Source organism: Bombina bombina, chromosome 2 (genome assembly GCF_027579735.1).
Source record: "Bombina bombina isolate aBomBom1 chromosome 2, aBomBom1.pri, whole genome shotgun sequence".
In the NCBI taxonomy this organism is placed as follows: Eukaryota; Metazoa; Chordata; class Amphibia; order Anura; family Bombinatoridae; genus Bombina; species Bombina bombina.
In genome coordinates, this window is record NC_069500.1 from 1,000,464,021 (window position 1) to 1,000,486,673 (window position 22,653).

Below are 22,653 nucleotides of genomic sequence, written 5' to 3' on the forward strand. Positions count from 1 at the left end.
ATGAGGGCTTCTATGGAGGAGATTTGCAAGGCGTTCCTACCTGGTCCTCCTTGCATACATTCACAAAATTTTACAAATTTGACGTTTTTGCTTCTACGGAGGCTTGTTTTTGGGAGAATTTTTTTTTGTGATGCCCTCAGATTAAGGGTCAGCCTTTTTACCATCCCGGTTTCATTCAGTGTCCTCTAGAGCTTGGGTATATGTTTCCACTAGAAATGAATGAAGCCATGGACTCTCCTCCCCCTTTAGATGGGAAAACATAAATTATGCCTTACCTGATAATTTTATTTCCATCGAGGGGGAGGAGAGTCCACGGCCCCGCCGTATCTCCGATGGGCGGACTTAATTTAATCTCTTCTGGCACTATTTATACCCTAATGTTTCTCCTACTGTTCCTTGTTCCCTCGGCTGAATGGACTGGGGGATGAGGGGAGTGGGGGAGTTATTTAAGCTTTGGCTGGGGTGTCTTTGCCTCCTCCTGGTGGCCAGGTTCTTAATTTCCACTAGTAATGAATGAAACCGTGGACTCTCCTCCCCTTGATGGAAATAAAATGATCAGGTAAGCATAATTTATGTTTTTTAAATACATATTTTTTATATATATTTGTATATATTTGTTTAGAAATACAGTAGGTATAGATATGTATTTCTCCAAAAAATAACCTGATAATATAGAAATATATATATTTAAAAATAATTCTTCTATGAGAAGAACATAGAATCACAGATAGTGAGGTGCGTACCCTACATTCTTATATCTCTACACATGCAGTTTTTCCCGTAGCATTGCTGTTCCTCCATCTGGAGGGGGCCTTTTTTCACCAAGACATTACTGCGCAGTTCAGACGGCGGTGTCTACAGCTTTTAATGCTTTACCTCGCCCTGCTAAGCTCAAGCGAAAGGTTACGTTTTGCACTCCTTCCCAGAGTACATCAAATAATTTATTGGATTTAACTGAGGGTTATCAGAGGATGAAGTTCTTTCTGGGACTTCAGAGTATGAACATTCTGGGTCGGAATCTGCTGCCTCTAAACCTCCGGCTGCGGAGGAACCAGACTTTAGTTTAGGAATTTGTGCTTTTTTTCTAAAGGAAGTTTTTGGCGAATTCAGAGGTTCCAGAGGCTAAATTGCCTGATGAGCCTTTAATTCCTAAATTGGATAGAGTTTGAGGACAGTGTGGTACCTTATCCTTCCCGGCTCCTGTTATATGGCGAACATTATTAAGAATAAATGGGACAGGATTGGATTCCTTTTCCCCTTCTGTATTCTGGACCTAAAGTGCTTTAGCAGGTTTTTTAATGTCCCTCGTTTGATGGAGACAATAAGTCCATTCTGCCCTTCGTTTGAGAGGGTAGTTCATGACCAAGATAGATCTGAAGGATGCTCCCTTCGCGTACCAATCCTTAAGGACCACTTCCAGTTCCTAAAGGTTTGCATTCCTGGACCAGCACTTCCAGTTTAATGCCCCTTCCATTTAGTCCTAGCTAAAGAAATTTTTTGAAGAGTGGACCATTATATATCTCCTCTGTCTTCTGTCGATCGAAATGGATGGAAGATAAGCTAGAGAGAGTTCTCTTTTATCAAGTACCAGGGTAGAATCTCGGGTACTATAATAGTCTCCATAGACATGAGAATATTTCTAACAGACCAACATGTCTTGCGCTCTAGATCTCCTTAAAGTGAAGGTCAATTTTCATCAATGAGTGCCCCGGTTTTTAAAAATATTTTTAAAAACAGGGGCACTTTCATTGATGAAAATTTACATTACATACATACTTACCTTTTACTTCTGCAAAAACCGGATCGCCGATCTCAGCCTCAGTTCCTCTGTACTGGGTGTGGGATAACTTGTGGACAACTGGGAAGCGGATTTCCTCAGCAGACAATCCTTTCATCCGGGAGAATGGTCTCTCCATCCTGAGCGTTTGTGAGATTTGCAAGAGGAAGATACTTTATAACGTCTCAATACCAAGCTACTCAGAGGTTGAGGTACAGGGATCCTCAGGCGGAGCTAAAAGATGCATTAGCTGTGCCTTGGAGGTTCAATCTAATTTATCCTTTCCAACCGTTACCAATACATCCTAGTGTAGTGGCTAGAGTCAAGCAGGCGTCAGTGATACTGACTGCTTCGTCTTGGCCCGCAAAGGATATGGTTTGCGGATCTAGTGGGGATGACATCATCTCATCTTTGGAAGTTATCTTGTCGCAGGGATCTGCTGACCAAGGTCTTTGTTCATCAATGTGTAGATTCTCTGAGGCTGACTGTGTGTGGAGATTGAACGCTTAGTCCTAGCCAAGAGACGGTTTTCTGAGAGAGTTATTTTTATTTCCCATTCAAGCTTGTAAGCTGGTTGCTCATCTCATCTATCATAAGGTGTGGAGGACCTACTTATTCTGTTCTCCAGGATGAACTGGAGAAGGGCTTTTCTGTAAGTCCCCTGAAGGGACAGTTTCGTCCCTGTCTGTGTTACTGCACAAGAGGTTTGCAGAGCTTCCAGATGTGCAGCCATTTGTTAAGGCTCTACTGGGATCAGACCTGTGTTTAGATCTAAGGCTCCTCCTTGGAGTTGAAAACTTGTCCTTAAGGTTTTTGCAACGGGCTCCGTTTGGAGCCTTTGCATGAAGTAGACTTTAAAGGGACAGTCCTAGTCAAAATTAAACTTTCATTATTCAGATAGGACATGTAATTTTAAACAACTTTCCAATTAACTTTTATTATCAAATTTGCTTTTTTTCTCCTTGGTATTCTTAGTTGAAACTAAACCTAGGCAGACTCATATGCTAATGTATAAGCCCTTGAGGCCTGCCTCTTATCACATGCTTTTAAAATTCCTTTTCAACACTAAGAGACTGAAAGTTCACGTGGGGCCATATAGATAACACTGTGTTCAGGCACAGAAAGTTATTTAAGATTTAGCCCATCACAATGCTAAATGCAAGACAATAGATTATAAACAGTCATGTGATCAGGGGGCTGGAAGAAGGTTCTTAGATACAAGGTAATAAACAGAGGTAAAAAGTGTATTAATATAACAGTGTTGGTTATGCAAAACTAGGTAATGGGTAATAAAGAGATTATCTATATTTTAAAACAATACCAATTCTATTGTAGACTGTCCCTTTAAATTGTTGTCTTGGAAGGTTCCTTTTCTACTGGCTATTGCTTCTGCGCGCAGAGTATCTGTGATTGCTGTCTTGCAATGCGTCCCTCCTTATCTGGCTTTTCATGCCGATAAGGCTGTTTTACGAACCAAGTTAGGTTTTCTTCCTAAGGTGTGTGTCAATTCGCAACATCAATCAAGAGATTGTGGTTCCTTTATGTCCTAATCCTCCTTCATTGGAGGAACGTTTACAACGTATTCTGGATGTGGTTTGTGCCTTGAAGTTCTATCTTCGGGCCACGAAGGAATTTAGGCAAACCTCTTTTTCTGTTTGTTCTCTTTTCTGGGAAGTGTAGGGGTCAGAGGGCCTCTTCGACTTCCTTATCTTTTTGTCTGAGGAGTGTCATCCGTTTAGCATAGAAACGGCGGGACATAAGCCTCCTCTGAGGATTACTGCTCATTCTACGAGAGGCTGTGGTTTCCTCTTGGGCCTTCAAAAATGAGGCTTCTATGGATCATATTTGTAAGGCGGCTAACTGGTTCTTCTTACATACTTTTTCCAAAATTTTACAAGTTTGATGTTTTTGCTTCTGCTGAAGCAGCCTTCGGGAGACAAGTTTTTGCAGGCTGTGGTGCCCTCAGATTAGGGTCCGTCTCTCCTTTTTCCCTCCCATTAGCATTCCATGTACTCTAGAGCTTGGGTATATGTTTCCCACAAGTAAGGAATGCAGCTGTGGACTCTTCCCATATTAAGATAGAAAACATAAATTATGCTTACCTGATAATTTCATTTCTATCTGTATGGGAAGAGTCCACAGCTCCCGCCCCTGTTCTCCGATGGGCGGCCCTATATTTCGAATTTTTTTTCTTCTGGCACCTTTCACCCTGATGTTTTTCCTACTGTTCCTTGTTCCCTCTGCAGAATGTCTGGGGTTATGAGGAAATGGGGGAGGTATTTAAGCCTTTGGCTGGGGTGTCTCTGCCTCCTCCTGGTGGCCAGGTTCAGTATTTCCCACATGTAAGGAATGCAGCTGTGTACGCTTCCCATACAGATGGAAATGAAATTATCAGGTAAGCATAATTTATGTTTGTTTTTTTTTGTTTTAAATTTTAGTTTATTTTACTTAATCCTTCCCCTGCTCCAATGTTCTATATGTTTTGCTATTCTTTAAACTGTATTCTGTAAGGATTGTTGTATATTAACTTTTTTTTCTTTATATTAAACAAGTCAGAAACCCATGCTTAAACGCTGTCACTTGCATATTAGTGCTTAACCACACTTTCTTTAATTGACACCTTTATGTAATTATACTGCAGTGTAAATGAGCCTCTGTAGTGAGTCCTAGTGCACAATACTTTGAAAGAAATAAAATAGAGCAATACCTGTATTCCAGATTTAATGTATGTTTGTTTTTCCTTTTTTGTTAACAGGGAGAAAGTCCGGCAAGTAGTCAAAGGTAAGATAGTTTGTTGTCTCTTGCATTACATATGAAATATTTATTATAGCTGTCAATATTTCTGTCTCTAGTGGATAACTGTGAAGTAGTTTGTGAATTGGCCTCAACATAACACACAAATGGAGAAGTATCCGCAGTTTGCTCTTAGTGCAAGAGGTCTTCTTGCAGAGTACATATCTTGGTTGAGGTCCTATCTCCTTGGCACCAGGTATTTTATATTAAGAGATCCTATTGCCTTCACTGTTACCTAGGTAGAGAAGGGACCCTGTTGAAACAGGAGAAGCACTTCCTTTAAATTAGGTCACTTTTTGCTCTGATATATATAGATAATCACCAGATATAATCTGATCCATTGAACACCAGCTTAATTTTATATGGAGAGGAATGGGGCTGTTATGAAAATCCTGTTTTCCCTTCTGCTTTGCCTTGAATGAGATGATACCACTAGTACGAAACAAGGAATTATCTCTGTTGTATAAGGGGGTCACACCCGCTCTAATGTACAGTGTTACAATGTGTTCATAGTTATCCATTTTCACCTACTGGAGTGTGTTAAATTGTTTGCAAACAGATTTTATTTATTGATTCACGTCAAAGTTACAAACAATATATCAATCTAAAGCAATCCCCATCCCCATTCCCCAGAAGGCCTCTTTTGGGCCTGTAAAGTAATAGATTAATAGCCAAGGGGGTATTCTTAAAGGGACAGTATACACTCATTTTCATATAAACTGCATGTAATAGACACTACTATAAAGAATAAGATGCACAGATTACTGATATAAAAATCCAGTATAAAACTGTTTAAAAACTTACTTAGAAGCTGTCAGTTTGGCTCTGTTGAAAAGGTAGCTGGAAAGCCCACTGCAAGTGGCAAATAAGACACTCCCCCCCTCCCCCTTCTTTTGCATATGAAAAGACCCTTTACACAAACAGGAGCAAGCTGGAGAAGGTAGCTGACGGTATTCACATTATACTTCGGAGCTTGGTTAGGAGTCTGAAAATCAGAGCAATGTTATTTAAAAATAAGCAAAACTATACATTTATTTAAAAAAAAACTTTATGAGCTATATAAATAGATAATCTACAAAACATTTATGCAAAGAAAAAATGAGTGTATAATGTACCTTTAAGGGAAGGCCACTCCTGGAAAACTGGCAAATAGCCTAAGAACAAATGGCAGCACAAAGGGTCCATTTATAATTATAGCAGAAAAAAAGTCAGACCACATATAACTGTTCTTAGGAAAGATTGTTATTCATTAGAATTTTAAAAGAGATTTGATGAGCTTGATTTGGATCTTTGGTAGAAAAATGGTTGCATGAAAAGACATATACTGTAGGTCTTGTTGTGAAAGACTTTGGTTTAGTAGAGGATTGTGTGGCATGATTTCTCTGAATGTCCCCTTTTAAAATCTGGAGTGCCGTTCCTTTGAGTGCTGTCAATGACATTACCGATGAAACTGGGGTAGTGCCACTCCAAGGGAGCCGTGTAGTAAAGGCAGTTTTTTCACCTCTGTGGCTGATGTTGCATTAATTAGCTACAGTGACTGTAGACATAAATATAACCTTTATATGTTTCTGACATAGATGTGCATAACTTAAAGGGCCATGATACCCAAATGTTGAAACACTTGAAAGTGATGCAGTATAGCTGTTAAAAGCTGACTAGAAAAATATCACCTGAACATCTTTATGTAAAAAAAGAAAGATATTTTACCTCATAAGTTCCTCAGTAGCCACATCCCATTGTAAAGGACTTCTAAGCAGCAAATCAGTATGTCTGTCCCGGGACAGCTAAGGGAGTGAGCTTCGTGAACACTCATCTTATTTCCCTATTCAGTTTAAGGAAGTTTACTATGAAATCTCATGAGAGTTACGTCAAATCTCATGAGATCACAGTAAAAGAGTTCATGACCTCAGCACTGTTGATGCTGATTGGCTGCTGTTCATTATTTCTTCTTCTTTCTTTCTTTCTTTCTTTCTTTCTTTTTTTTTTCTTGATGCTCAGGTGATATTTTCCTGTCAGCTTTTTACAGTTATACTGCATCAGTTTCAAGTGATTTAGCATATGAGTATTATGTCCCTTTAATGTTTCGGTGTAAAGCCGGGTCCTGTATATATCCCTTGTAGTCATCTTTGGTGTGTCTTGGAACGTACAGGTTGTTGCTGCTTAATTCATAGTACTGTATCATGGGAGTCTTTTACTTCCTCGACTGGAATCAACTCTGAATCCTGAGTGATTGAGAAATGGCCCGAAATGTTTCTGTTGAGAATAGACTGTATACAGGACTCAAATCTCAAGTAAATTCTGTCCAAGTGGGATAGAAGGACCTGTCCCTGCTTCCAAAACTCGCCTTAGAGGGAACACTGGTCCCCTCATGTCTGTACTATATTTTTCATAGTTGACATGTAGCTACCCATGTCTACTACTAAAACACCCAGTAGTAGCGCTAAAAAAGCAGTTGAGGTCTTCCAATCAATGATAATTTTAATAAAATATATATAAAATACACAATGAATATTAAAGACAGAATATATATATATATATATATATAATAAAACCAACGCTGGTATCTTTATTGGAATCACTAGTAGATCAATCACACATTTAAGTTAAAAACCCTCTCTGAAGGTATATACAAAATCTAGCATTGGATTAAGATATATAGCACACGTATCTTAGATATAGATAATAAAATACTGGGTGTATTAAAACATTCAAGAATTATACAATGTAAAAAGTAAGACTCCACAGCGTTAAATACCTAAGCTCCGCCAAACTTATTTAAAACTTGATAGTTTATGACAATATTAATACATAGATAAAGTAGGTGCTCCAAAAGTTTGGTTCCCCAGTGTGTAATTGAAGACTTGTCACTGTAAGAGATGTGGTAACAATTTAATACCTTCTATTGAGCAGTTTCACAATCAGTCCGTTGTTCACTGGTTATTCTTTAGCTTTCTCTGATCTCTCCTTGTGAGTGAATTGTATAGTACTTAGACAATAAATGCCTTCTGGACTGGGCTAGGTTGGCTGTCTTAGTGAGGAACTGCAGTTTGTCCAGATACCGCACTTCCAGAACCTCCACATTTCTTCACGATGCTGATCAGTTAAACAATCCTGTGTGTGTGTGTGGTATACCACAAATCAACTGAAATTCACAGGTGCCAATCAGGGTACGCCTCTGCAGGTTTCAGATCCACCTGAGCCTTTATCAAGAGGCAGATGGATCTGAAACATGTATAGGTGTACCCTGAAGGAAAGAAAGGAGAAAGGAAAGTACTGTAAATGGGACTTCCTGATTTACTGAACATAACTACTGATCCCATTGATATCTCATCTTTAAATGTGGTAAAGTTAATGAGTAATTTTATATATAAAACATATCTTTTTTTTAAATTTATACACGTTTTTGAGAAAATGGCTGCCAAAACATTGATTACAATGATTTACAAATATTTTTTTCCTAGTAAAGGCAAGTAATATATAACCTGACTCAATTCTATAGGTGCCCTGGATACCGAAATATTGAATGCTTAGGTTAACAAGATGGTGAAAAAATGGGCAAAATTTGCACCCCTATAACTTTGTAAATACAGAAGATATAGACCTGCAATTTTGCATAGGCTCATGACTATCAGTTTTAAAAAAATCAAAGAATGAGGGGTCTGGACGGCAGCCATGTAAGACTCAAAAAATGAATCTTCGAGAATCTCCAAGAGAAAATGCCAATTATCAAGGGAATCCTCTATAACTCATCTGATGCAAGGTTATAGCCAAATACCTGAACCCACTCTCTACCAGGACATATATTTATTGTCGTACTCTACCTTACATAGACTGCTCTAGGCTGTTAGATCCTGAGTGGCGGCCTGGCTCGTGGTTTCCAGCATCCTCCCCTTCCCGGGTGAAACAGAGGGAAAGTTTCCGTCCCAATATACAACATTGTATACTCACAGGAGGGGGAGTCAACTACCTACCTACTATTAGCCATACATACTTGGGTCCTAGGGGGAGCGAAAACTTGGGATCATGAAGGAACACCTCGCTACAGTGAATGCCCTCTTGGACGAGTTTGAGAAGCGGATGACTGCCAAATTCACCCAGCTCTCAGCCTACATTAAATGTACAGCCACGGAAGATGATGATCACCCTGTTGTGCCCGCTACAGAAGAGCAGAGGCTGGACTTCTCTCTGCACAATGCGTACTATTCCACCACCAATCTCCCACACCAGCGAGACCCTGAAAAACCCTTGCACTTTCTGCTGACCTCCACTTTGAAGGATGCGGCTGGCCCGATGGAGCTGAAGGTCAATTTGAACCACTGTGGAAAAGAGGGTCTTAGGGTACATGAGAGACAACAATCCTCTGCAGCGAGCGGCTCAGCCTACCAAAACGGAGGAAACTGAAGATTCCCTCATCCGAGCCTTGGTGAGTCGGGCTGTAGGCCACTCCATGAGGGAAAATTTCTTATCCGATGCACCGATGTTGCTGCACATTACTAGCACGAGGGGAGTTCTAAGGCACCAGTGCCACACCATTAAGCGTGGTGTGGGATAAATTAGAACTGCCAAACTTTACTCTGGTAGAACGGTTTAGTGTTACTCACTTTCTCACACAAACCGGCCAGAGTCTTATGTAATTTGAGAGACACTGTTCAACTGTAATTTCGGACATCAGAGCTAACTTTCTTATGCTACTTCATTAGCTCCTTTTAAGCCGTAAAGGGACATTAAGTGATCTAATGAATATAAAAGGTCTTATTACTACACTGCTTTTACTTAAAGTGAAGGTAAACTTTGATGAATGAAAGCCTGTTTTTTAAAAATACTATTAAAAACAGGGGCACTTTCATTCATCAAAGTTTACAAAGCAGCCGTTTTGGTTAAAAACTTACCTTTTTTAATTTTCACAGCCAGAGCAGCTTCCCCCTCCTGGAAATCCTCTCTTCACATGTCAGCCATGACTAATCCGGCTTCCTCCAATCACAGCATGGCCTCAGACAATGACTACCCTAGAGGGAAAGCCGTGATTGGAGGAAGCCGGATTAATCATTGCTGACGTGTGAAGAGAGGATTTCCAGGAGGGGGAAGCTGCTCTGGCTGTGAAAATTAAAGGTAAGTTTTTAATCAAAACGGCTGCTTTGTAAACTTTGATGAATGTGAAAGTGTCCCTGTTTTTAATAGTATTTTTAAAAAACGGGCTTTCATTCACCAAAGTTTACCTTCACTTTAATTTTATATCAAGCTGATTGTTTCCCGTATAGCTTCAACATTTAGCTTAGATGCTCAATTTAGAGAGGTGAAAACCTTTAATCCATATAAGCTCATGTGAGCCTGATATGTTTTCATAGTCCTTTACCCGGCTACATTATGTTTAATTACCATTTCTTCTGTGGACTAAGTAGGTATAGTAAAGGGCTTGTAATAGATAAATACTTGTTTCTAACTGTTATTTTGTGGCTTGCTCTTTTATTAGCTGCTTCAGTTATTATGTTCTCTTCTCACTCACTCTGAATGTTACCTATAGTCTTAGTATATTTAGTCAGGGGGGAAATTGACTCAGAGAAATGGTTTCCCTAAGTGATGTTTAAAGTGAGTGTTTGTTCTTTAAGTACACCTTATGCTACTTCAGTTGAAGTGATATTATCTTATCTAGTATTGTACTTAGGTTGGGAGTGTTGCTAAGACAGCTTTATACAACTCATCAGGATATGAGCCCTACGCTTTATTTTATTCGACAAATGGCACACTAATAAGCTGAAGTTAATAACTACAAAAGGTCAGCTGGTCCTTATAATGTGTAATGTTGGCAGACCATGTCTTGTTAGGCCCGATTCATTCACTCTCTCAAATCTCTCATACCAACATAATGTTGGAGTAATACATGTTGAGAGAGGTTCTATGGCCAGTAGATATTATGCAGTATAATTTTGGTCGCTGCTCTATATGACTAACTTTTTCTTTTTTAGATAAAGAGAACTATGTCCTTATTACCAAGCTGTTCATTCTGAGAAGTACTACCTAAATAACAGCGCCTGCAGTTTAATTCTCACAACGAGATAGGTTCATTATAAACCAGTTTGAACATAGGTCTCTCCCCTACATGCTAATTGAGCGCATCTAACTAAGCTTGCAAAATAATAGTAACATGACGTATATAGTGGCACTATTCCAGTGTATTAGTGTATATATTCTCTTACCTCCCTTAGTACTTGTTCATCATCATTTCGTCCCCCTTTAATCTCAAGCGGTGCTGAACCGCGGATAATATCCATACTTATATTTCTTTCATGTAATTAGCAAGAGTCCATGAGCTAGTGACGTATGGGATATACATTCCTACCAGGAGGGGCAAAGTTTCCCAAACCTCAAAATGCCTACAAATACACCCCTCACCACACCCACAAATCAGTTTTTACAAACTTTGCCTCCTATGGAGGTGGTGAAGTAAGTTTGTGCTAGATTCTACGTTGATATGCGCTCCGCAGCAGGTTGGAGCCCGGTTTTCCTCTCAGCGTGCAGTGAACGTCAGAGGGATGTGAGGAGAGTATTGCCTATTTGAATTCAATGATCTCCTTCTACGGGGTCTATTTCATAGGTTCTCTGTTATCGGTCGTAGAGATTCATCTCTTACCTCCCTTTTCAGATCGACGATATACTCTTATATATATACCATTACCTCTACTGATTTTCGTTTCAGTACTGGTTTGGCTTTCTACAACATGTAGATGAGTGTCCTGGGGTAAGTAAGTCTTATTTTCTGTGACACTCTAAGCTATGGTTGGGCACTTTTTTATAAAAAGTTCTAAATAGATGTATTCAAACATTTATTTGCCTTGACTCAGGATGTTCAACATTCCTTATTTTCAGACAGTCAGTTTCATATTTGGGATAATGCATTTGAATCATTTTTTTCTTACCTTAAAATTTGACTTTTTCCCTGTGGGCTGTTAGGCTCGCGGGGGCTGAAAATGCTTCATTTTATTGCGTCATTCTTGGCGCGGACTTTTTTGTCGCAAATTTTTTTTCTGTTTCCGGCGTCATACGTGTCACCGGAAGTTGCGTCATTTTTTACGTTCTTTTGCGCCAAAAGTGTCGGCGTTCCGGATGTGGCGTCATTTTTGGCGCCAAAAGCATTTAGGCGCCAAATAATGTGGGCGTCTTATTTGGCGCTAAAAAAATATGGGCGTCACTTTCGTCTCCACATTATTTAAGTCTCATTATTTATTGCTTCTGGTTGCTAGAAGCTTGTTCACTGGCATTTTTTTCCCATTCCTGAAACTGTCATTTAAGGAATTTGATTAATTTTGCTTTATATGTTGTTTTTTCTATTACATATTGCAAGATGTCCCACGTTGCAACTGAGTCAGAAGATACTTCTGGAAAATCGCTGCCTGGTGCTGGAGCTGCCAAAGCTAAGTGTATCTGCTGTAAACTTTTGGTAGCTGTTCCTCCAGCTGTTGTTTGTATTGAATGTCATGACAAACTTGTTAATGCAGATAATATTTCCTTTAGTAAAGTTCCATTACCTGTCGCTGTTCCGTCAACATCTAATGTTCAGAGTGTTCCTGATAACATAAGAGATTTTGTTTCTAAATCCATTATGAAGGCTATGTCTGTTATTCCTCCTTCTAGTAAACATAAAAAGTATTTTAAAACTTCTCATTGTTCAGATGAATTTTTAAATGAACATCATCATTCTGATTCTGATAGTGGTTCTTCTGGTTCAGAGGATTCTGTCTCAGAGGTTGATGCTGATAAATCTTCATATTTATTTAAAATGGAATGTATTCCTTCTTTACTTAAAGAAGTCCTAATTGCATTAGAAATTGAGGATTCTGGTCCTCTTGATACTAAATCTAAACGTTTAGATAAGGTTTTTAAATCTCCTGTAGTTATTCCAGAAGTTTTTCCTGTTCCTGGTGCTATATCTGAAGTAATTTCCAGGGAATGGAATAATTTGGGTAATTCATTTACTCCTTCTAAACGTTTTAAGCAATTATATCCTGTGCCATCTGACAGATTAGAGTTTTGGGACAAAATCCCTAAGGTTGATGGGGCTGTCTCTACTCTTGCTAAGCGTACTACTATTCCTACGGCAGATGGTACTTCCTTTAAGGATCCTTAGATAGGAAAATTGAATCCTTTCTAAGAAAAGCTTATTTGTGTTCAGGTAATCTTCTTAGACCTGCTATATCTTTAGCGGATGTTGCTGCAGCTTCAACTTTTTGGTTGGAAGCTTTAGCGCAACAAGTTACAGATCATAATTCTCATAGCATTATTATTCTGCTTCAACATGCTAATAATTTTATTTGTGATGCCATCTTTGATATCATTAGAGTTGATGTCAGGTATATGTCTCTAGCTATTTTAGCTAGAAGAGCTTTATGGCTTAAAACTTGGAATGCTGATATGTCTTCTAAGTCTACTTTGCTTTCCCTTTCTTTCCAGGGTAATAAATTATTTGGTTCTCAGTTGGATTCTATTATCTCAACTGTTACTGGAGGGAAAGGAACTTTTTTACCTCAGGATAAAAAGTCTAAAGGTAAATTCAGGTCAAATAATCGTTTTCGTTCCTTTCGTCACAACAAGGAACAAAAGCCTGATCCTTCATCCTCAGGAGCGGTATCAGTTTGGAAACCATCTCCAGTCTGGAATAAATCCAAGCCTTTTAGAAAATCAAAGCCAGCTCCTAAGTCCACATGAAGGTGCGGCCCTCATTCCAGCTCAGCTGGTAGGGGGCAGATTACGTTTTTTCAAAGAAATTTGGATCAATTCCGTTCACAATCTTTGGATTCAGAACATTGTTTCAGAAGGGTACAGAATTGGTTTCAAGATAAGACCTCCTGCAAAGAGATTTTTTCTTTCCCGTGTCCCAGTAAATCCAGCGAATGCTCAAGCATTTCTGAAATGTGTTTCAGATCTAGAGTTGGCTGGAGTAATTATGCCAGTTCCACTTCTGGAACAGGGGCTGGGGTTCTATTCAAATCTCTTCATTGTACCAAAGAAGGAGAATTCCTTCAGACCAGTTCTGGATCTAAAAATATTGAATCGTTATGTAAGGATACCAACATTCAAAATGGTAACTGTAAGGACTATCCTGCCTTTTGTTCAGCAAGGTCATTATATGTCTACAATAGATTTACAGGATGCATATCTGCATATTCCGATTCATCCAGATCACTATCAGTTTCTGAGATTCTCTTTCCTAGACAAGCATTACCAGTTTGTGGCTCTGCCGTTTGGCCTAGCAACAGCTCCAAGAATTTTTACAAAGGTTCTCGGTGCCCTTCTGTCTGTAATCAGAGAACAGGGTATTGTGGTATTTCCTTATTTGGACGATATCTTGGTACTTGCTCAGTCTTCACATTTAGCAGAATCTCATACAAATCGACTTGTGTTGTTTCTGCAAGATCATGGTTGGAGGATCAATTTACTAAAAAGTTCATTGATTCCTCAGACAAGGGTAACCTTTTTGGGTTTCCAGATAGATTCAGTGTCCATGACTCTATCTTTGACAGACAAGAGACGTCTAAAATTGATATCAGCTTGTCGAAACCTTCAGTCACAATCATTCCCTTCGGTAGCCTTATGCATGGAAATTCTAGGTCTTATGACTGCTGCATCGGACGCAATCCCCTTTGCTCGTTTTCACATGCGACCTCTTCAGCTCTGTATGCTGAACCAATGGTACAGGGATTACACGAAGATATCTCAATTAATATCTTTAAAACCGATTGTACGACACTCTCTGATGTGGTGGACAGATCACCATTGTTTAGTTCAGGGGGCTTCTTTTGTTCTTCCGACCTGGACTGTAATTTCAACAGATGCAAGTCTTACAGGTTGGGGAGCTGTGTGGGGGTCTCTGACGGCACAGGGGGTTTGGGAATCTCAGGAGGTGAGATTACCGATCAATATTTTGGAACTCCGTGCAATTTTCAGAGCTCTTCAGTCTTGGCCTCTTCTAAAGAGAGAATCGTTCATTTGTTTTCAGACAGACAATGTCACATCTGTGGCTTACATCAATCATCAAGGAGGGACTCACAGTCCTCTAGCTATGAAAGAAGTATCTCGAATTCTGGTTTGGGCGGAATCCAGCTCCTGTCTAGTTTCTGCGGTTCATATCCCAGGTATAGACAATTGGGAAGCGGATTATCTCAGTCGCCAAACGTTGCATCCGGGCGAATGGTCTCTTCACCCAGAGGTATTTCTTCAGATTGTTCAAATGTGGGGACTTCCAGAAATAGATCTGATGGCCTCTCATCTAAACAAGAAACTTCCCAGGTATCTGTCCAGATCCAGGGATCCTCAAGCGGAAGCAGTGGATGCATGTCACTTCCTTGGAAGTATCATCCTGCTTATATCTTTCCGCCTCTAGTTCTTCTTCCAAGAGTGATCTCCAGGATTCTGAAGGAATGCTCGTTTGTTCTGCTGGTAGCTCCAGCATGGCCTCACAGGTTTTGGTATGCGGACCTGGGAAGTATCATCCTGCTTATATCTTTCCACCTCTAGTTCTTCTTCCAAGAGTGATCTCCAAGATTCTGAAGGAATGCTCGTTTGTTCTGCTGGTAGCTCCAGCATGGCCTCACAGGTTTTGGTATGCGGATCTTGTCCGGATGGCCTCTTGCCAACCGTGGACTCTTCCGTTAAGACCAGACCTTCTGTCGCAAGGTCCTTTTTTCCATCAGGATCTCAAATCCTTAAATTTAAAGGTATGGAGATTGAACGCTTGATTATTAGTCAAAGAGGTTTCTCTGACTCTGTGATTAATACTATGTTACAGGCTCGTAAATCTGTATCTAGGGAGATATATTATAGAGTCTGGAAGACTTATATTTCTTGGTGTCTTTCTCATCATTTTTCCTGGCATTCTTTTAGAATTCCGAGAATTTTACAGTTTCTTCAGGATGGTTTGGAGAAAGGTTTGTCTGCAAGTCCACGGAGATGGTTAAGAGTTTTTTGGTGTTTAAATGTAGTTTTTATTCTTCAATCAAGTGTTTGTTATTTTAAAATAGTGCTGGTATGTACTATTTACTCTGAAACAGAAAAAGATGAAGATTTCTGTTTGTAAGAGGAAGATGATTTTAGCAGAAGTTACTAAAATCGATTGCTGTTTCCACACAGGACTGTTGAGATGAAGTAACTTCAGTTGGGGGAAACAGTTGGCAGACTTTTCTGCTTAAGGTATGACTGGCCATATTTCTAACAAGACTATGTAATGCTGGAAGGCTGTCATTTCCCCTTATGGGGACCGGTAAGCCATTTTCTTAGTTAAATAAAAGAATAAAGGGCTTCATAAGGGCTTAAAAAACTGGTAGACATTTTTCTGGGCTAAAACGATTGCTTTGCTAGGCGTATTTTGCAGATTCTAACTATTAATGGTCATTATAATCTTGGGGATTGTTTAGAAAAACGGCAGGCACTGTGTTGGACACCTTTTTCAGATGGGGGCCTTTTCTAGTTATAGACAGAGCCTCATTTTCGCGCCACTAATGCGCAGTTGTTTTTGGAGAGCAAGGCATGCAGATGCATGTGTGAGGAGCTAAGAATCACTGAAAAAGCATATAGAAGGCATCATTTGGTATCGTATTCCCCTCTGGGCTTGGTTGGGTCTCAGCAAAGCATATAGCTGGGACTGTATAGGGGTTAAATGTAAAAACGGCTCCGGTTCCGTTAATTTAAGGGTTAAAGCTCTGAAATTTGGTGTGCAATACTTTTAATGCTTTAAGACACTGTGGTGAAATTTTGGTGAATTTTGAACAATTCCTTCATAGTTTTTCACATATTCAGTAATAAAGTGTTTTCAGTTTGAAATTTAAAGTGACAGTAACGGTTTTATTTAAAATGTTTTTTGTGCTTTGTTGACAAGTTTAAACCTTTTTAACATGTCTGTACCATCAGATAAGCTATGTTCTATATGTATGAAAGCCAAGGTGTCTCCCCATTTAAATTTATGTGATAATTGTGCCATAGTGTCCAAACAAAGTAAGGACAGTAATGCCACAGATAATGATATTGCCCAAGATGATTCCTCAAATGAGGGGAGTAAACATGATACTACATCATCCCCTTCTGTGTCTACACCAGTTTTGCCCACACAAGAGGCCCCTAGTACATCTAGTGCGCCATTTCTTATTACCATGCAACAATTAACGGCTGTAATGGATAACTCTATAGCAAACATTTTATCCAAAATGCCTACTTATCAGAGAAAGCGCGATTGCTCTGTTTTTTTTTTTTTTTTTTTTTTTTTAAATTCAAAACAGAAGGTGCTTTATTCGTATTCCATAGAAAAGTTATACATGCAGACAGGCAAGGTGGACAAAAAGGTCTAACATGTTTCGCACCACCAGGGGTGCTTACTCATAGACTAATGTCTGTGTTTAAACTCCAACCCTTTATAGGGCAGGAAGCAGTCAGAATTAACCACTTCACGCCCCCAAAGGGAAAAAAAGAATAAAAACAACTACAACCTGGTGTGACACTGAAATTAGTTTGCCATAATACAAAAAAGTAGTACACTTAGATTAACTCTTCATTATAATAAAGCATAAGAGAAATGTATAGAAACCTGTTGACAACATAGATAATGAAGATATATATTATTAATTAATCAACTACATACTGATACTAAAAGAGTAAAAAAAGTAAAGACATGATATACATTTAGATTTGATCAGATATCCAGAATAATACAAATAAGTAATATATGTATATGATAATCCAATATACATTAACCATATGTATCAATTATCAATAAAATAATTTATATCGCATTCACGATTCATTCCATATGGTGAGCGAGTACACAATTTTTTTTTTTTTTTTTTTTTTTTTTTTTTTTTATTGGATTTCAGGATATAAAACAACATAATCAATTCGTCAAGATAAATCTTTGTAGATACATTCATATCACAGCAAATTTTTAAATCATACATAACATGGTTTTTAACTCCCTCATCGGGATTAAGTATCTACCCAAGAGATGAGAAAAAAAAAGAAAGAAAAAACCACTTATTCTGAACCTCCCTTTTGTGAAAAAAAAGAAAACAGTGCTAGTTTATATACAATTAGATTTATGCTTTGATGGGAATCCAAGTGTCTCACCACCATGAAACGTCCCGGGGGCTCATAGCACTGAAACATTGAAGCATAGAGGGAAGAGGGAAGGGGGGGAAGGGAGGGGTGGGAGAAAAGCATGACGGTGGAAAGAAATAAAAAACAACAACAGGCGAAAACCAAAAAATAAAAACAAAAAAAAAAAAAAAAGAGAAGCGCTACCCATATGTAGCACTGGCCCTTTCTAATAACCATGACCTAGGCAGTACCCCAGCTACAATTAGATTTAAAAATGGCGTGGCATTCTGGAAAGGCTTTAGGAAGTAGCCCTGCTGCTCTGATGACCAGGAGCTGATCAGACTTCCCCATTTTTTAAAGTAATTCTTGAACTGCTTTTCTGAGTCTACCCTGAGATTCTGCCTTTCTACGAGCATCTGCGCTTTGATGGTGTTGGTGACCTCCCCCATACAGGGGGTTTCTCGTTGTCTCCATTTTTTAAAGAGCAAACTACGGGCTACCAGTATGACTAAATTAACCAGTTGTCTGTCCCCCGTGGTAGCCGACTTCTTAAGAAAAAAAATATGTTCTGCCTGCAGCTCAATTTTGCTCTGAAGATGGCGGTTCAGCCAATACTGGGCCTTGGCCCAGTATTGCCTGACTTTTGGGCAGCTCCAGATACAGTGTAGGAGGTCTGCTCCTACGTGGGTGCACTTAAAACAGCTCCCTGTCTTTGGCTCCCCCCATCTAGCCATTCTGGCTGGAGTTAAATAAAAATTATTTATAATTTTGCATTGAGATTCTCTCCAGCTAATACATGAGGTCGCCTCAGCTGTAAGTTCAATACTTTTTAATATATCCTCTCCTTGTAGCCATTCAAAATATTTATTAAATTTTCCCTTAATCAGGTCTATATGCTCCAGCCCCTTATTTGTCAGTATTTTTAAGTACCACCAAGAAATTGACCGTTTCCCCGCTTGATATAATTTTAAGCCCAACATTATTTGGGCCAGTCCCCAATCAGTTACCACTTCTCTATTTGCTCTTTCGATATAATGGCGTGCCTGCAGATATGCATAGAAATTATTAGTTGGAAGGTGATATTGTTCTATAAGGCTCTGAAAAGTACGTGTATGACCATCCCTTTCATCTTTTAGTTGTGAAAAATAGGTTAAACCTTTTTCCTTCCAATCAAAAAATACTTTGTGATTGAAGCCTGCTGGGAAGTCCACACACCCGATAATCGGTAGGTATGGGGACACGCGAAATTCCTGTCCCACCAAAGAGCAGTATAACTGCCATCCTTTAATGATATTAGCAAATGTTAACATGCTATCTACATTCTGGGGCAGCTTCCTATATGGACAATGTAGCATAGCAAGGGGGCTGAAAGGTCTAATCAGCTCCGCGTCTAGCTTGTAATATGTTACGTAGTCTGAGTTAGTGAGCCAGTCTATTCCAAATTTAGCTAATGCTATTAAATTGTAGTATTTAATATTTGGAATAGCGAATCCCGCATATGTTTTAGAATTACTCATTTTATCTATAGAGATTCTTGGTGTTTTCTTCCCCCAAATAAAGAAAGAGCAAGCTTTATTATATTTAACTATGTCTTTCCTTGTCACAAGGAGAGGTAAATTTTGCAACAAAAATAGAATTTTAGGAAATATGATTGTCTTAATGATCATACATCTAGCCGAGATTGACAGGAAAAGTAGATTCCATTTATTTAGATTGGCTTGGATTTTATCAAAGAATTCCTTGAAGTTTAATTGATACCAGTCCCTGGGATTTCTAGAGATCTTAATCCCTAGATAATTAATAGCCTTTACCTCCTTAAAAATATAATTATGACTTTGCCTTGTTTTGTTGACCCATAGTAGCTCTGATTTCTTGGGATTAATTTTATAACCAGAGAATGTGCTGTACTCTGTGATAATATCCAAAACATTTGGGATGGAATTTACCGTGTCTTGTAAGAAAAGTAATATGTCGTCGGCATATAGTGAGATGAGTAGAGTCTCCCTACCAATCTGGACTGGTTGTATTGTCTGACGTAGATATACTGCCAAAGGCTCTAGGGCGAGGTCAAATAGGAGCGGAGATAGTGGGCAACCCTGACGGGTTCCTTTTTGTAAAGTAATATATTGCGTTAAATCCCCATTCACTAAAAGCTGTGACCTGGGTTTCCTATAGACCATTCTCACCATATCGACCAAATGACCCGAAAAACCAAAGTTTTCGAGGGAGGTTATAAGGTGATTCCATTCAATGGAATCGAAAGCTTTTTCAGCATCTATGGTAATTAAGGCAAAATCTTTTTCCTTATTATTATGCCCTTCCCTTCGGCTCTGCTGGCCGACATGGTGAAAATGGTCCACCGCTGTCAATACTCTTCTCATGTTTCGAACCGAGTTCCTGTTCGGGATAAAGCCAGTCTGGTCTGTGTGTATCAATTTGCCTATGACTCTCTTTAATCTATCTGCAATAATTGACATCAGGATTTTATAGTCCTGGTTTAACAGGGAGATTGGGCGATATGCCGCTAGATCCTCTGGCTTTTTACCTTTCTTGTATATCAAAGTAACAATTGAGTCAGTGAAGTAAGGAGACTTTAAGGCCTGTGATAGGAAATAATCATTAAAAAGCTTCTTTAATGTGATGCCAATTGTAGCTGATAAAGTTTTATAGTATTCGATCGGAAGACCGTCAGGGCCTGCTGCTTTTCCAGATTTGCACTTTAATATTACACTGGCAATTTCTGGCTCTGTTATAGCCGCGTTAATTTGTTCTAGATCCCCTGCAGATATATTAGGTAGTCTGATTTTTTCCCAAAATTTTGCCTTAGCTTTTTCATCAATTCCACTGCTGGTATATATGTTATGAAAGTATTTATAGAATGCCTCCCTGATCTCTGTCGCTTGCGTGATTACCTTATTACCAGTTTTTATTGTTGCTATGGTATTTTTCTTTTGTCTGAACTTTGTTAATTTAACCAGATGTTTGGCTGCAACCCCCTGATATCCTTGAAACTTAGCCCTTGCTTTGAGATCTTCCCCTGCCCATTTCTCCCTGAGAAAATCTTCCCTTACATTTTTAGCAGAGATGTATCCGCTCCATGTAACTGAATTTGGAGAGCGAAGATATCTATTATATGCGTTCCTAAGCTGATTGGCCACTTGTAGCTCTCTAGCTTTCAATTTGCGTGTTAACTTGACCATGTATCCCTTGATTTCTCCACGCATGACGGCTTTCCCTGCTTCCCAAAAGGTTTCTGTTTTATCATTGTAACCTTTGTTCAGGTCACAATATTCTAACCACTTTCTGTTTAACCAATTAGAAAACTGTATATTTTGACTCATATAGGCCGGAAAGTGGAACGAGTTCCCAGGACTTCCAGTCCGCTTATCTGGCCAGACCCGCAAGCTTATAATAGCGTGATCAGATAACAATATGTCTGCTATGTGAGTTTCAATTGGACGCTTAGCTACTTGCTGACTTATTAGGAACAGATCAATACGGGAAAAACTTTTATGAGCCTTAGATTCACATGAAAATATCCGGGCATCCGGATGTTGTTGACGCCAAATGTCATTTAATTTTAGCGTCTTGATATAATTCCTGAAAAATTTCGCTTCTCTATTATTTATCTGAGAGCCTCTAACTCTGGACCTATCCATCTCTGGGTATAACGTGAGATTCATATCACCGGCTATAATCAAGTTCTGTTCCAAGTGTGGAGTAAGTTTCTGCTGGATTTTTTGCCAAAAGTTTTTCTCAAGTTTGTTAGGAGCATAAATATTGCAGAAGGTCCAACAGATGCCCTCTATCTGCATCTGGAGGACTATAAATCTACCCAGCTGATCACACTCTTGACTGAGGATTTTATAGTTAACCTTTTTATTTATGATAATGGCCACACCTCTCTTACGCCTGTTACAGGGAGTGGCGACAATTTCTGCCACCCAATTAACTTTCAGTTTTGCTATTTCATGGTCCTTTAAGTGTAATTCCTGCATAAAAATAATGTCTGCCTTCTCACTCTTTAATAACCTCAAGACATTTTTCCTCTTAATGGGGGAGGTTATGCCCCCCACATTCCAGGACACTAATTTTAAAGGGTCTGACATTTTAATCTAAGGAGAAAGGAGAAAAAAAAAAAAAAAAGTAAAATAAGAAAAGAATAGAAAGAAAGAAAGGAGAAAAAAAAGAAAAGAGAAATGGGAAAAAAATAAGGAAGTGGAGAGCGGGAAAGGAGAGAAGGAAGAGAAAAAAAAAAAAAAAAAAAAAAAAGGGAGGAAAAAGAGAAAGAAGAAAAGCGCAAAATAAGACTCCCACAAGAAACCGCCCATTCCCCCCCCCTTCCTGTGACCCACCATTATGATAACTATCTTTCCCTTTTGAGGAAATCTTCTAGTCTTCAATGCCCTCACAATATGTGGATCCCCTCTTGAGATTTTAAAATTTATGAGCATTCTCATTGCCTTTATTTAAAAATTATGAACATTCTCATTGCCTTTAATGTCCTAATGGCCTGCTAATGCGTGTTTGGACTTCTATGTTATTCTCCTGGCAAAAATCCTGTGCTTCTTTTACTGAGTTTAACACTACTCTCCCTTCCATGGTTAAAACTGTTATTTTGGCAGGGTAGATCAGAGCTGCTTTAAGCCCAGCTCTGATCAACCCTGAACAGAATGGAGCCATGGCTTTCCTTCTGGAGGCAGTCTCGAACGAAAAGTCCTGAAATAACAGAACATTCTTTCCTTCGATTGTTAGTGTCTGTAGTTTCCTAAAATGTTGCATTATGCTGATCTTATCCTGAAAGTTCAGGTATCTAATTAAAACCATCCTGGGACGTGTATTTCCATCTATATTGGTCCTGATACTTCCTACCCTATGTGCACGTTCTACCTGGAATGTGTCTCTATCTGACTGAATCCCTAATAACCTGGGGAGTGTATCTGCCGCGAATTTTAAAAGGTCCTGAAACTCCCTACTTTCTGGAAGACCGACTACCCTAACATTGTTTC

The 22,653-nt window shown here is 39.1% G+C and overlaps 1 protein-coding gene across 2 annotated transcripts in view; it reads left to right on the plus strand.

Moving 5' to 3' along the window:
- Nucleotides 1-22,653, plus strand: part of AP1AR (adaptor related protein complex 1 associated regulatory protein) — a 190,039-nt gene that overhangs the window by 65,722 nt on the left and 101,664 nt on the right. For both annotated transcript variants that reach the window (XM_053703552.1, XM_053703553.1), the window contains exon 4: nt 4,533-4,558. In XM_053703552.1, the coding sequence (XP_053559527.1) occupies nt 4,533-4,558 (26 nt within the window). The remainder of the gene's footprint in view (nt 1-4,532; nt 4,559-22,653) is intronic.